This window comes from Kwoniella europaea, chromosome 3 (assembly GCF_036810445.1).
Source record: "Kwoniella europaea PYCC6329 chromosome 3, complete sequence".
In the NCBI taxonomy this organism is placed as follows: Eukaryota; Fungi; Basidiomycota; class Tremellomycetes; order Tremellales; family Cryptococcaceae; genus Kwoniella; species Kwoniella europaea.
The window spans coordinates 1652952-1667638 of record NC_089489.1 but is presented as its reverse complement, the minus strand read 5'-3'; the positions used below and the strand labels follow the sequence as shown (position 1 = coordinate 1667638).

The 14687-nt window shown below is 44.3% G+C and overlaps 9 protein-coding genes across 9 annotated transcripts; 7 read left to right on the top strand and 2 right to left on the bottom strand.

Moving 5' to 3' along the window:
• Window positions 1-116: 116 nt before the first annotated feature.
• V865_008473 (uncharacterized protein) lies at window positions 117-2307 on the top strand (the record flags this gene model as incomplete). The annotated part of the gene is made up of 10 exons (XM_066232208.1): window positions 117-188; window positions 244-435; window positions 498-905; window positions 964-1052; window positions 1115-1291; window positions 1439-1505; window positions 1588-1758; window positions 1853-1963; window positions 2029-2066; window positions 2190-2307. The coding sequence occupies 10 exons, from the start codon at window positions 117-119 to the stop codon at window positions 2305-2307; spliced, it is 1443 nt and encodes a 480-aa protein (XP_066088305.1).
• A 344-nt stretch (window positions 2308-2651) lies between these two features.
• Window positions 2652-3623, top strand: V865_008472 (uncharacterized protein; the record flags this gene model as incomplete). Its single annotated transcript, XM_066232207.1, has 3 exons — window positions 2652-2810; window positions 2947-3036; window positions 3129-3623. 3 exons carry the CDS (start codon window positions 2652-2654, stop codon window positions 3621-3623), a joined length of 744 nt encoding a protein of 247 aa, XP_066088304.1.
• Window positions 3624-4078: 455 nt separating this feature from the next.
• Window positions 4079-4923, bottom strand: V865_008471 (uncharacterized protein; the record flags this gene model as incomplete). Its single annotated transcript, XM_066232206.1, has 5 exons — window positions 4079-4144; window positions 4228-4314; window positions 4496-4693; window positions 4770-4828; window positions 4890-4923. 5 exons carry the CDS (start codon window positions 4921-4923, stop codon window positions 4079-4081), a joined length of 444 nt encoding a protein of 147 aa, XP_066088303.1.
• A 375-nt stretch (window positions 4924-5298) lies between these two features.
• V865_008470 (uncharacterized protein) lies at window positions 5299-6577 on the top strand (the record flags this gene model as incomplete). The annotated part of the gene is made up of 4 exons (XM_066232205.1): window positions 5299-5452; window positions 5523-5620; window positions 5686-5915; window positions 6076-6577. 4 exons carry the CDS (start codon window positions 5299-5301, stop codon window positions 6575-6577), a joined length of 984 nt encoding a protein of 327 aa, XP_066088302.1.
• A 656-nt stretch (window positions 6578-7233) lies between these two features.
• Window positions 7234-8019, top strand: V865_008469 (uncharacterized protein; the record flags this gene model as incomplete). The annotated part of the gene is made up of 3 exons (XM_066232204.1): window positions 7234-7393; window positions 7709-7810; window positions 7970-8019. 3 exons carry the CDS (start codon window positions 7234-7236, stop codon window positions 8017-8019), a joined length of 312 nt encoding a protein of 103 aa, XP_066088301.1.
• A 688-nt stretch (window positions 8020-8707) lies between these two features.
• Window positions 8708-9318, top strand: V865_008468 (uncharacterized protein; the record flags this gene model as incomplete). The annotated part of the gene is made up of 4 exons (XM_066232203.1): window positions 8708-8773; window positions 8866-8959; window positions 9030-9164; window positions 9254-9318. 4 exons carry the CDS (start codon window positions 8708-8710, stop codon window positions 9316-9318), a joined length of 360 nt encoding a protein of 119 aa, XP_066088300.1.
• Window positions 9319-9876: 558 nt separating this feature from the next.
• V865_008467 (uncharacterized protein) lies at window positions 9877-10719 on the top strand (the record flags this gene model as incomplete). Its single annotated transcript, XM_066232202.1, has 4 exons — window positions 9877-9906; window positions 9972-10056; window positions 10139-10307; window positions 10392-10719. The coding sequence occupies 4 exons, from the start codon at window positions 9877-9879 to the stop codon at window positions 10717-10719; spliced, it is 612 nt and encodes a 203-aa protein (XP_066088299.1).
• Window positions 10720-11057: 338 nt separating this feature from the next.
• On the bottom strand, window positions 11058-12688 carry V865_008466 (uncharacterized protein; the record flags this gene model as incomplete). The annotated part of the gene is made up of 3 exons (XM_066232201.1): window positions 11058-11528; window positions 11685-11972; window positions 12209-12688. 3 exons carry the CDS (start codon window positions 12686-12688, stop codon window positions 11058-11060), a joined length of 1239 nt encoding a protein of 412 aa, XP_066088298.1.
• A 740-nt stretch (window positions 12689-13428) lies between these two features.
• Window positions 13429-14603, top strand: V865_008465 (uncharacterized protein; the record flags this gene model as incomplete). Its single annotated transcript, XM_066232200.1, has 5 exons — window positions 13429-13541; window positions 13628-13754; window positions 13878-14175; window positions 14274-14349; window positions 14417-14603. 5 exons carry the CDS (start codon window positions 13429-13431, stop codon window positions 14601-14603), a joined length of 801 nt encoding a protein of 266 aa, XP_066088297.1.
• Window positions 14604-14687: the final 84 nt, after the last annotated feature.

The window sequence follows — 14687 nt, the reverse complement described above, 5'->3', positions numbered from 1 at the left end:
ACCATACATCGCCGAAGAATACAGTACATTCACAAAATGACAAAACCAACGGTGCTACTTTTCTACTTGCATTCATCTTAACCCTTCTCTCGAAGAGCAGCGCCAACATCTTGCCAATGGGATGTTACCCATATGCAAGTGGACCTCAGCTCTACTCCAATGATCCAATCTCAATGGAAGCATGTGCGGTATGTACCAATACCTCCGTAGCTGACGTACACTTACTGATTTGATCGTGAATAGGCCGGATGCACGAACACATACAGCTCGCTTCACGCTTTCAAATACTACTACTCATACTTCAACCCTGATATCCAAGCGACAGATATTAGATATGTCTGTGAATGTGGAAATGATTTGGGATACACTCCGTCCGACTGGACGTATGGAGAGAGCTGCGGTCAAGCAAACTTCTATGATCCTCCTATTACGACTGTGAGTATGATTTTACCTTGCCCTGAGAAGATTCCCATTTGGATCGATACGTGTGAGTTCAGGTATGGTTACTCAAGACCACATTCAGCAGGCTCGGCTGTTCAATACTTACCGACTACGAAGAGAGACAGTTCTCAAATGTACCGGATTTCGAAGCTTGTTTTGCCCAATGTCAGAATTCAGAGTATGCCTTTGTCGATAGGGCAGTTGGCGATGGTATCAGATGTAGTTGCTCCGATGAATCAACATATCAAGAACTGTCCAGCTGCCAAGGCACAACTTTGCAGGACTTCAACTGGATGATTTTTCAGCATCCTCCCGGATCGAGCGGAGCACCAAGTGGATGGGTTAGAAGACAGATGAAAGAAAGGTTAGCGAGAGAAGCCGGTCAAAAAGCGCTGGCGGTCTGTCCGAAAGATATGACTGCTTGTCGGACTTCAACTGAGGATGATTTTAGCTTTGAGGAATGTGTTTTCTACAGCTCAGCTATGTGTACCCTCGGGTGTTTACTGATGTTTCCAATAATAGTGCCTCGACGTCCAGTCAGAGTTGGAATCTTGTGGAGGATGTACACATGGGTCTTTTGGTCAGGCAGACAACGGTATTAGGGGGATCAAGTAAGCTTTTATCAGTGTCGACTGTGATTTTACTGTATGTTCGTCGCTGACACATCTCATAGCTGCCTATCTTTGCCAGGTGTCAGTCAAAACAATGATGTGGGCGCTCAATTGGCCTCTTGTAAACTGCTATTTCAGTCGTACGTGTGGTTACGGCATGGCCAGAAGTTGGTTGTTTTACGGAAGGTGTATTGGAGAGTCACCCTGGCTTCAAGGTCTCTACGTCAATTGATTGCGAGGTAAGTACCCATTGACCGCAGTGCCGTACGGTTCGGTGGGCCACTTGTACGTGCGCTGAGAAAAATCTCGCCTCAGGAAATAATTGGCTATATGGGTTTGCCCTATGCCGAATCATGGTCGAGTGAAGATGGTACAAATTTATGTAGAGGAAGCTTTGAGGCACCAGATCCACAATACCTATCTGCATATGGATATCCAGCTTGCGCTGTAGGGGTGAGTTCTTCCCAAAGCGTTGTATCTGTATTCATACCCACATGAAATGGGCATAGCTGATTGGGAAAATCGTATTTAATAGGTATCATTCCTTGACCCAATTGGTCATTGGACATGGGGAGGATGCTATAATCTATCGGAATCACCCGATGCCAACACCTTCGTCTGGTCACCAGCTGCAGATTTTGGAGAATGCTTGAACCAATGCCGATCCTCCCCTATAGCATTTGCAAGGTACAATGCGGACCTCTCGGTATTATGCATGTGCTCTACCTTGAATCCAATCGATTTTGGCACTTTGTACTGCTACTATGGCGGACCTTAATTGCTATTACCATACCCCGCAGCCTAGTTCTTTCGTCAAGAGATCAAGAAAAGAGGGTCAGAGAGTACTGGACCTTTGTCCAGAAGGAAGTAGAGCATGTGAAGTCCCTGATGGTGAAGGATTGAGGTGTGAGGTGAGTTGTCGTACGCGTGTAGACAGATTGTGACGCTGATCATCGAACTGGGCCTTGGATCTCAGTGCATCGATATCGATAATGACCTTGAATCATGCGGCGGGTGTGTTCATGGTGACTTTGAAAACGGTCAATCACACGATCGCACTATTGGGATTGAGAGAGTCAGTCTATACTTTGATAGTATAGGTGAATGCATAGTGGTCTGACTCTGCCGCTTGATCAGCTGTACTTCACTGTGTGGGGTATCTTTCGGTGGAGTGACATGTCATCAGGGAATATGCGAAGTAGAATCATGCGAGGAGGGTTATAAGCTTGTCGAAGGGACCTGCAGGAAACAGTGATGGGATTTCGCTGTCGATGAGTTCTTTGGTCGTTGTTCACTCTCGGTTGGTATGCTGAGATGATCCATGCATTGTGTATGTGGCAAGAGATCTAGTCTACTGCACAGCTTTCCGCCATCCAGATCGGATCTGGTGTGCATTTGATGGCACCTGACATGTATCAGTCATCAGAAGCTTTATTTGAGTGGAGAAAATCTAAGTTCGCACCTCGTGTCAAACGATGAGGTCGAAGTGTGATCTGTAGAACATATATTGAATAAGTATCACATACGATCTCGGATGCTCATAGATTCTCATAAAATACCACTTTCATCCATCACTTGGTACATTATCATATTTCTAACATGCTTTCGATCCTATTTATAGCTACAATCGCCTTGTTCCACATAGTAAATACAGCAGTGAACGCTGCAGAAGTCTTTGCTGGATGTTTCAATTCTTCGGTAATCGGTACGAACAGCATCTTCGCTAGATCATACGTATCCAGCTCAATCACTTGTCCCGTAAGCATAATACTGTACAGCATCTTGGTAATGTAGATGTATCATTCATTTCATTGACTTTGTCTTTCACGAAGTATGTAGACGATTATCTAGCCCTCAAGATACTTACGCGTATTCGAGGGTATCTACCGTTCAGCCTAATACAAGTACATGTTGGTGTACTACCATTCAACCGGATGCAAGTCACTTGATAGCGGACAGTTCATGTCCTTATCCTAACTTATCTGTGAGCCATTCTATCACCCTTGATTTCACGTCCCCAAAATAGACATCAACAGACAATAAATCAGACTCACCGTGACCTCTTCACTTCAACAGGCCGAGCTCATCCACCCACCAGCCAATTGGGGATGGTACAAATGTTTCCATTTCCTCTCCCAAGGCCCCATCGCCAACTTCACAGTCCAATCTCTTCCGGAGTGTCTCACAGCATGCTCAGCATATCCAAATGCCTACTTCAGTTATTTGGATACTTCCAATAAGTTCTCTTGCGTATGTTATCAACGTGGACCACCATTTACGATTGATCAATGTGGGTTAGGGATTTATTATCATTATTATCATACGTTCGGTCCAAGCGATCTTGCCAAACGGAGGATGATGGACTTGGGTGGAGATGCGAAGGAGCATAGACTTTGTCCGGGTGGGTTGAAAGCTTGTAAGATTACGGAAGAAGATGATTATAGTTTCGAGGTGAGTTGTACTTTTGCTAGTCCTAACGTGACAGTAGTTGAAAGTTCATGTTCCATATTCGGTGCATCGATACCGATACCGAGCTGGAGTCCTGTTGAGGGTGCATGTATGGAGAGGTAGGTAAAAGCGAAAATCATGATCAAGCTGTTAAGTGAGTAATCTGTTCCTATACATACAGATCGAAGTCCAGGTTATCCTCACAATGACGTTGCTGATTTAGTCTTATTACACTAGTTGCCTCACTTTACTAGGCGTTCTCTCAAGTGGTATGACTTGTGAGAAAGATCAATGCAAAGCCTTCAGCTGTGAGGATGGATACCGAATTGAAGCAAATCGATGTGTCTTAGTAGACTGAAGAGGATTCATCCCAGTTTAACCTATGCTCGTCGTGTCGTGATTTCTGTCTCGGCCGAGTCTTCTCCTCAGGTGGATATCTCGGGTAGATATGATTGTATATTCATGTCTACGACGTTATTAGCGGTTTCCATGATGTCATCTCCCAGAGCAGCTTTGGCCAAGATCAGAAGTGCATGATTGTTTGTCCCAGCAATGTAAGCAGTTCTATATGAATTGGGTTAATCAAATTTAGATCTATCGTAGTTAGCCCCTCCTGCACGTCGTAACCGAGTAACTACATCGTCCTATATACATATACCCAACGTGTCAGCGAATCAGCACATTTGGCAGATAAATCTGAAAGGATATACGAGAAGATGAGACATACCTGTTTGAGATCTGATGGAGTTGAGGCTGATACTTCGATGGAGTATGCTTTGAGGACACTTTTCACATCTGCGAGGTGGACGGAAACCTGTATACGGAAGGTCAAGTTAGCTGTACGTCCGGGGATAGCATTATAGTAGTATTTTCGGAGTGACGGATTATTTCTAGAGGATATCCAGCCAATGGACTATATGATCTCCTGTTCTCCTGTTCTCCTGAAACCCTGTTTGTATGCGTGATACGAAGAACCCATAACACAATTTACTCACCTTGGCCCTCCTCATAATCTTAACCTCCTCACCAATCCAGATGACCAAAACGAACTTCTCCCTGAATGAATGTTCATCGTTTTCATACCTCACTTTAGCATACGCGAAAGAAGCTCGTTGAGGTTGCAATTCTTTAGCTAATTCTTCGATGTTTCCCGTTCCCGTCTTGGTGAGCGTGAGCGTATTTGATTTGTCGGACTGAACAGCATTCGAGACACATGACACACATCAGCTTGTGTTCTCAGTGGATGACACAAGGATTGAGATAGCTCACCTCATAATCTAATAGTAGCCATGTAGTCTCATCATTGTTACTCCTTATCTTCTCGTAAGCTACAAGTTACATATTAGCTAGATGTACTCCACCTCCATCAGGGACGGCAAGACGACTGACCTTCAGCAATCTTGGGATCTTTCACGTCGGCCATATTGTACAGAGGAGGAGTAGGAGGAGTGAACAGGGAAAGGTGCGATACTAGGTTGAAGAAACGGGTGATATATGGCGAAGTCGAGTGACTACATCTTCACCAACAAGGGGCTTTCACTCGCTCTCGCTCATTCACGACGATCCAACCGCGTCAGGAAATCAGCCAACTTAATCCGCCTTCCACGTGGCAAATCAACGCTTGGACCTCGTTGCATTGCACGAGATAACGGAATCAAATCAACAAACATCAGTTGACAGAACAGGATAGTAACCGAAAACATGAATGTTAGCATTCCAACTATGTCGTTCTTGAACAGCTAGTCAGTGACTAAGATATCAAATCCCCCATACGACCCTATCAAAAGAGGCTGTCAAGATGTCTTCACCACAAGGGAAAGTGGTATCGACCGATACAGCCACCACACCCGAAGTCGAACCGTTATCTTCCCTCCTCGCTCATCCCCTGCTGCAAGATCCGAAGTTCGTCGCTGCTGCTGGAGGTTTGGTTGTGCTTCTGATATTCCTTAGCAGTGAGCTTATTGGTTCTCTCTAAGTATCGTCCAATCGAATGACGAAGCTCATCTTCTTGCTTTGATCCAGTATTCCGAACAGGAAAGAAAGCATCTCGTAGATCTGGTCCCACGACGGTGTTATTGGTTGGACCGAGTGATTCAGGCAAGACATCCCTTTTCACCAAAGTGAGCTTGCCTGCTCAATCAAATTTTCAAGTAGTAGCCAGCTGACAGGAATGTCACTCTCGTAGCTAGTACACGAGACGTATATCCAAACGCATACTTCGATACAACCCTCCATAACTACCTTCCCTCTCAATTCACCATACGAGAATGGTCAAACCAAACCTATCAAGTTGATTGATCTCCCTGGACACCCGAGGCTGAAAGATGAACTAAAGAAGTACGTCAAAGAGGCTAGTGCGGTGGTCTTTGTAGTGGATATTCAGGCGTTAGTAAGGAATTCAGCGGCTGTTGCGGAGTGAGTGGTTATCCATATTCGGACAATAGCCATGCAGGACCTAGGGGAGGCTCCACGTCTAGTCACAATGCTCATATCACTGTATGACTCCAATCGATCATGCTCAAGTCACCTGAAATCGTCTCGTCCTTTATCAGTGCTAATATGCCTTGATCCGCAGAGACCTCGCTCCAATCCTTGTAACCCTTTCCAATCTGAACATCACCACTCAATCTGAACCCACGAAACTCCTTATTCTAGCACACAAGACCGACCTTCTCACCCGTTCATCCTCCGGCGAAATCCCAGAAAGTTCCCTCACCACCGCCAGGGAGAGAGTCAAGTCGATCTTAACGAGGGAGATGGACAGGCTGAAAGCGACACGGACGAAGAGCGGCGCAGGAGGTAAGATAGAATCAATGGGTAAAGTCGCTGGTACCTCGTCTTCAGGATTCTTCGTGAGGCTCTTTGGTAATGCGTCAACTGGAGTGGGACTGGAAGGGGAAGACGAAGGTGAGGATGAGAGTTTGATATGGGGTGGGAAAGGGGGATTCAGCTGGGATGATGTAGAGGGTGTGCAAATTACTTTTGGTGCCAGTGGGTTAGGACCTGTTGCGGCTATGAAGGGCGAGAAGGAGGGGAATGGGTTGGACGAAGTGAAAAGCTTTATATGGGAGGTTTAAGCTAGGTGTACGGCAGTACAGGATTAGTAATTTTGCAGACAAAATCGTTTTGGGATGAATATTTATGCATACAGTTCAAAAACTTCAGTCTGACACTCATTTTCCATGGAATGTCAATACACGTTCTATTATAAAGAAACTCAATATACCAAAACCCTTCTTAATGGTGTCGACTTGCAACTCTACGAGAAATAGAGATAAGGTCAGAACTCTGATCATTCCAATATGTTCACTACATCTTTCTGTAGATGGCTTCATTGATTTCTCTACAACCACCGGCAATGAGTCTTTACTCTGTACTAATGTACACCCAGTTCCGCCAGTTCCGTATATGCATTTAGTCAATGCTGCATACTGCCGTACCATTCAACGGGTCCTGCAGTGAAGCAGTATGACGTCACCAACACATGACTTTGTGCCACTTCCACATCCGTAACCGTTGCCACCACTTCGCACAGCAACATCCCATCTCACATCTCCTTTCATTCAACGTCTTTCTCTCTTTCACATTGCGCTATTATCAAACATCTCTATATCGACTCATATCGACTGCTATACATCCCGGAATCGTCAGCACCAACGTAACGATATACAAGTCACCTCTACACGACAAACACCCTTCTCAGCCCACTTAAATTACTCGCAAATCACTCAACATGGTCCGAGGTTCCGATATCATCTTGATTCTCGTCGCTATCATCTTCCCTCCTCTTGCAGCTATCATGATCACGGGCTGCGGCTGCGATACACTTATAAATGTATTGCTGACCATCCTGGGTTACATTCCTGGCCATTTGCATGCTTTCTGGCTAATTTGTGAGTTTTTCTTGATTTTTGAACGAGATCGGAGTGAAGAGGGTATTTTGGTGGTGAAAAGGAAGTCTGAAGGAGGAGTGCCACCAGCTGGCGGTGAGGACGCGCCCGAGATAAGATGACGTGAGAGTGAATCCTGTACATTGCAGCCGGGAGACGGGATGGCCTGTTGCTCGAGTCGAATCCGTAATCATCTATCGTCTCTCCCCTTCTTTCTACCTCCCATTTGGTTCACGGCCCTTCCTTTTCCCCCTTAACTGCCTCATGGTACTCATATGGCTCCAGAACAGTTGCTGACCGCATTGCTCTCACTCATAGACAAGAAAATGAAAGCCGAGGAGTCATTCGGTCCCGGAGGATACACATATCTTGGTAATGGAAACTTTGTTGGAAACGGACCCGCTTACACTGGAGCACCCCGTGAGTTTCGCCCTATATCCTTCATTGACCCTCACCTCCTGTTCTTCTACCATGAGATATTGAAAGAGAGGTTTACCCGGCTACTTCTCTCGGTTCCGCCCCATGTTCCTCCGCCTTTTATCCTTGTCCGCTTCCAAGCTGACCTATTCTCTGCTGTAGCTCCCCCACCTCATGGTCACCAACAACAGTACTACGGATCTACCCAATAAAACTTCTACTTGTTCAGTCATCACAAGTCAAGTCAAGATGTGTTAAGACGAGTATCTATCTAGACTCGTAGTGCAAAACGATGAATGACAGTATAATTGGATAATCAGAGAGTCCGACGCACTGGAAGGCGTAGCGGTGATATCTTACCAGTAGTGGAAGAGCATGTATCTGATTCATCTTTATCGGATTGACTTCCAATGTTGAGTGATTCAGATCAGATCAGCTTATAGGTACCTGGGGTCGACATATTCACTTCCTTTCCTCTTACTATCGTTTCCTTCTGGTTCTTAGCAAATTGAGCTTTCTTTCCTATACCTGCGGGCTACCCTCTCACCCACTTACACCCTCAAACTACAGCCTGCATTGTAAAATATATGGTTGATCCTTTGTTATGGGTACAGCAATGGATACACGTACTCTCCACGACGTTCCTTAGACCCAATCCCATCGTAATCAGATAGATGACGCAAGCAGATCCCATGTCTTCTGACTTTGCCCCTTTTGTTGTACTTATACCACATGCACATGCATACATAACATGGGAATGTAAGTTACCTGATTTATCGTTCAAGATTATTTTCACAACAGTACAGCGGAATATCCAGAACAACATTCTCCGATATTGATATTGATCTTGATTTCGATTGACTATCACTGTAGGATCAAAGTGCAGTACGGTATTGGACAATGGGTCAAACGGGTTCACGAACCAAGAATAGAGGTGATGGAGTGTTGGTTGGTGATGGTGAATCGGTATGTACGAACCCATCAGTAATCCTCACTTGGCAATTGGGTCATGGTAGATAATGCGATTGTCGAGCCTAATACTTTGTCTATGTTGATAGGATAGGATATATGAGATCACAGGATTGACAGGACATCGATATCCCACCGAACAGGAAGTGGCGGAAGAACTGGATCATCTGAAAAAGAATTATCGTGAGTCTACGCCGGATATCCTGATGTTAGGTCAAAATTACTCGTTGAAGCTCTAACGATGATACTGCAGTACGAGGAATAATGCAAACTGAGATATCAGATAATCGCGATGGATCGTATAACGTAAAATGTCATAATTCCAGAGCATGGGTGGAGAGGGAGGTCATAGGTCTGGAAAAGGAATTCAAAGGGTTGAGTAAGAGAAGTGAGTTGTCCATATCATACTGCACTGTCTGCTCACTTGGAATATATCGCGTATTCATGATAGGATGTACTGATGTATGAATCATATAGGATCATGGTCTATAAGTCTTGTTGCGACGGATAATGAATGTTCGAGACCTACTGGAGTAGCATGAGCACTATCTGGAGATGGTTGGGAATTAATCCAGTCATGTACCACCTTGTCAGTGCTGTATAATAACAGTATCCTCAGTACGGGTATGTATTGCTACATAACAGCAAACTCCTAGATGATCCCACGGTCGTTATAAGCTATAACTTATTGTAGTACGGACTGCCGAACTTGACAATACATGGGAGCTGTTGATAAAAAAGACTTGATGAAAGGTTCTAGCCCCCTCGAAGTTAATACAAACATCATGATGTGCACTGACCACGACCTTCAAATTGCATCACCGCACTGACCATATAGTGTGTGAAGACAAAAAAGGGGGTCAATGCACCTTTCAATTCAATCTCCATTTCAATCAACAATCAGCAATCAAAGGGAAATGTCTGATCTGATAGTACTGACGTCAATCATAACATCTTCCATCAAACCTCGACATCGACTCCTTGGAAACGTATTCATTCCAATCTTGTTGATCGAATACTGTATGCCAATGTTGTTCTTCACGTTCTACGCACCGGTATCTCCACATACATAGATAGCGACGATTATTGACCAATGCAAGATGAGTCTCTGGCAATCTGCTCCCATGCACGTAGGTTTGGTCTTTCGTCTTTGGAAGACTTCTAGGGGGAGGTAGCTGATATCGGGTAATTCAAGTGGCAAACCTACACTACTTCCACACCACTCACTCCTCAACTGGAAGAAGCATTCCGACGACAAGCATCTCAAGCATTTGGACATTGTGAGTATGAGTACTTTCTCTTTGACTTTCTTGGTTGCATTAAAACGATTATTCAGCTGATTTGGTCGAGCATTCGTTGTAGCACACCAATCAATAGGATACTCCGTCTCTTCATCATTCACCACTCATAATGGCGTTACTACCGGTACCACCCAGTTACAAGTAGGTAAAGCCACACCGTGGACTGCAGATGAGATAGCTGCGGTAGAAGGGTATCTGGTAGGGCTGGTTCCAAAAGGTACTTTGTTTGGGTGAGTTGATAAATACCATGGCAATCTCAAACTGTCAAGAGGTAGTTGGGATGGTACTGATCATACGTTATGGTAATTCTGTAGACCATCCGGTAGACCAGTAAAGTACATCGAATCAGCCCCATCATCAGCAGTCTCGTCAACCAAGTTCAAGAAACGTTCTGGTTCCAAACCCACTGCACCTTCCCTCACTTCATTCCCCTCAACAGTTAGTGAAGCAGGTACAGTCTCACCATCTGTTCCACCACCCGGAATGCAGATGACGATGGCCACTTCGCCTACGAGTGCCACTGGGTCAAATCACGTCCATTATGAGGATTTGCCATATCATCAACCTCAAGGGGGGAATAGTAATAGGTTTAGCTCGATTACTAGGAAGTTTAAGAAGAAGAGTACGAGTATGGGCAATTGATCAATCTGGACTTCACTCCCACTATCTTGTGAATGTTAAAGTTGCACTGTATCAAGCTGGACTTGGTTATCAATCAATCTCTGTAGTATCTCTCTTTGACATGAATCGATCGCTGTACAGTATCAACTGTTGCTAAAGTCATATGATCGATGTGCTGTGTTTCATATCTCATATTATATAACAACTGTATAATACCTTTTGCATAACTCAATGCCATAGTGGATTGGATGTACGAGATATGTATGTATTTATGTATGTATATGTATAATAATCTATCAAAGTAATTCACATTCTCATTCCCCTAATACCAAGTCATCATCGTCGTTCATCGTCAAATGTTATTTCCTTTTCTTCAACGTCCCATCTCCATCTCCATTTCCATTCGAATGTAAATGTCCATTTGCGATACCATTCGCAGTCGTACCCACACTCTGAGGAACATCATCCAACACCTCCCCATCAGCATCTTCGGTCGGTCCATCCTCATCCTCATCATCCGACCTTGAATCTTCAGCCCCCTGACCTCTAACAACTTTGGCAGCGACTTTCACAGCCATGTAAAACCATATACTTGCTAATACCCACAACAGGCTCACCAACCCTATGAAACCCAAATACGTCCTGTAGGTCAAATACTGTCCAGTAGAAGGAGACCATTTGAATTGGATGAATCGTGGTGCGTCGAGGTAAGACGTTTTGATCACTAGGAATAAACCGATTTCACGGGAGAATAACCATGAGATCAGGAAGATGACGAATGTCAGGTCGCATGAGCGGGAGTAGGAGAGGTATCGGAGCATTTTGGCGAGCTAAGACATAGCGCAAGTGAATCAGTATGGTTACGTTCCATCACAGGAGGAGGATCCACGGGAGTCGATGGTGGATTGATTAGAAGAAGGAAATAAGGATATCAAGGATAGTTATGGATTGAGAGTTCGAGCAAAGAAGATCCTCGTTCCACTCACAGGTAAGAAGATATCACAGAAATCCATCAAAACATGAATGACCACACCTATCCTAGTGAAGTTCGCTATGTAACTCGTGACGATCAAGGTGATAGTTAAGATATGATGACCGAACATCTGCCAATGATCTTTTCTCCTTTTCTCAGTGTTGATCACGTAGATCTGGTGGAACCACCATCCCAGTTGAGCGAGGTAGTAGAATTTCGTTAGAGCGGGAAGAGGGGTGTAGGGGTAGGTGCCCCATAACTGCTCGGGGGAGGTGGGTGAGGGAACGGAATAGAGGGTGAACTTTGGGATAGAGGGAAGAGACGTTAGCTCAAGCTGACTCGTAAATATGAACGGATATTAAGGACGATAGACAGATTTAAATAGGAATGGTAGCGAGGACTGGTATGAAATGATAATGAACGGCCATATCGGAGCAAAGGACAAAGGAATCTCCGAATGACCACGACACCACGTTCCAGTAGGCATCTCCATCCCCCGCCAACAGCCCAAATGCGAGTAGATCAAACTCAACTCACCATACCCAATGTCCAAAATACCGTACAATACAACATACTCCAACCCTGTTCTGCAAACCTAGTCACCAGATGTCTTTTATGTCTCTTCTCTTTTTTACTCTCCTCTTTCACTTCTACTTCTTCATCCGTGTCTGAACCTTTCATCTTTTTCTGTTTCCTCTTTTGTTTCAATTCTATACGTCTATTCCTATCTAGTATGTAACTGGCGAAAGGCTGAAAGACATAGTTCATGGTGAACGATCTGAGTAAAGTGAATATGATAGCCCATGATATCGAATAATAAATATCTTTATATCCTTTATCATATAATATCTGTCCACCCAAGTTATTTGATGTTGATGTTAGACGTAGGAATGAGTGGGCTTTGGGATGTATAGGGTAGGAAAGTAGGAAGAATGGGTGTAAAGATGATGGGAGGTAGGTCTCGATTAGGTTTGGAAGGGTTGAAGAGAAGGTCGAGGTTGTTAGGTTGTAAGTCATCTTGAAAGGAGTGATGATTGAAAGAGTGATGGGGATGTAATTTTGTTGGATATTATTGGATATATAGTTCGTTGTCGATACTAGATAATGAATCGTATACCGTCATGAGCTACGTCGATGAGTTTGTGGATGATCCAAACGAGTGAGAGTCGAGTCTTGATGCTTTTGATACTATTTGTGTAACGAAATTGGGTCAGTTCAAGCAACCCCCCAAAGTGACAGACATAAGACGAAAACCAAAATGAAAACCTCGAACCACATTTTCCGGAATGCAATTCAAGCTCAACGCGTCAAAACTCGCAGATCGACTGGCCAAACCCAAAAAATTGATACAATGAATTCATCTTGACTCACCAATAACCGACCTCCCTACAATCTTATGGGTCGTCTGTGTACCCAGGACAAGGCGATAATGTGAGTAGCGTGGACAGGCGATGATCAGATGGTATAGGACACTAGTTTCAATCGATATCTTCTTATGGATGGACAATTGATCTTTTTCCACTCCACGTTCGCGTTGACCGTCAAGATCAGAAAATGTAAAATGATTCCGCAGGCCATAGTTTTTAGCATATTCATGACACCCACTTAAGCGACATCCCATCTTCAACTTCGATCAGTTTAAGCTCAAGCTGTACGAGTAAGAAAACATCAATCGCAATCATTGGCATCAAGATCATACCTGCTAGATACTTTATAACAAGTTAGAGCTGTCAGAGATCCGTACGACTCGACTCACCATGGCTCTCGCCAAACCCTCCCCGACGCTATACGTTTCAAACCTGGAGACCAAGACGAAGAAACCTGAATTGAAAGCTTCTTTGTATTCCCTCTTCACACCTTATGGACAAGTGTGAGTGGTCATTCTCTCAGTTATATCTCGTAACTACAAACAATAGAATCTCAGCTGATCTTGGTGTGCGGTGTGTGTTTCATCAGAATCGACATCGTAGCGAAGAAACATGGTGGAGGAAGGGGACAGGCATTCATAGTATTTGCCGAACAGGCTTCTGCTACAGCTGCCTTGAGAGGGTTGAGTGGAGAGTTGTTCTACGATAAGGAACTGGTGAGTGTACGATCTTACTATCTAGATCCATAATTTTTGTGAATCTTTGACTATATCAAACGATATTTCAATCATCTGATACAATGAACATATAACATACACTGACATATCCCATTCTACCAGTCAATATCATACGCCAAATCACCTTCCAACACCACCCTCTCCCGCCAAGATCCCACCCTCTCCCGAGAGAAGGCAGCAATGGAAGCTGCCAAATTGGTTGTATCGAATGCTCAGGGTGAATACGAGCAGCTGGAGAAAGAGCGTGAGGCGGATGAAGCTGCTCTCAGGGGGGAGAAGAGAGATCTGGATACGGAGGAGAACGATGGTGGGGAAGGGAGAGATTCGAAAAGGCAGAAAGGTAATAATGAAGAGGAAGAGGAGGAGGAGATGGAGTTGGATGATGATGAGGATGAACAAGGTATGTATACGTTTCCACCGACGTTTTCATCCCTACCATCGTCTTTCAATTGAATGTGATATACTGATCTAACACAATAATTGATCGACTTTATTCAGATAATCATCCTTCTCTCATATGCACGAACCTACCCCCTGAATGTAATTCCGATATAATGTCAGCGTTGTTCTCACAGTGAGTCAAACAAATTCTACCATCTCACGTGCCCATATAGATCATAGCTGACCTGTTATATGATCAGATACACCGGATTCGTCTCAATCACCTCATACACCTCGCCCATCCCCAAATCTCATCCAACACCCAATAAAGGTTCCAAATCGTTCTTGGTGAAATTCGATACCGCAGCAAACTCAAAGAAAGCTGAAGAGGAGACAAAAGGGTATTTGATGCAACCGGGTTGGGAGATGGGTGTCTCTTCGAAGTAATGGGATAAAAAAACTATGTACATATATTGCATGGAGAACGAAAATGGAAATACGTTGAAACACTACTGATTGAGCGACATTGAC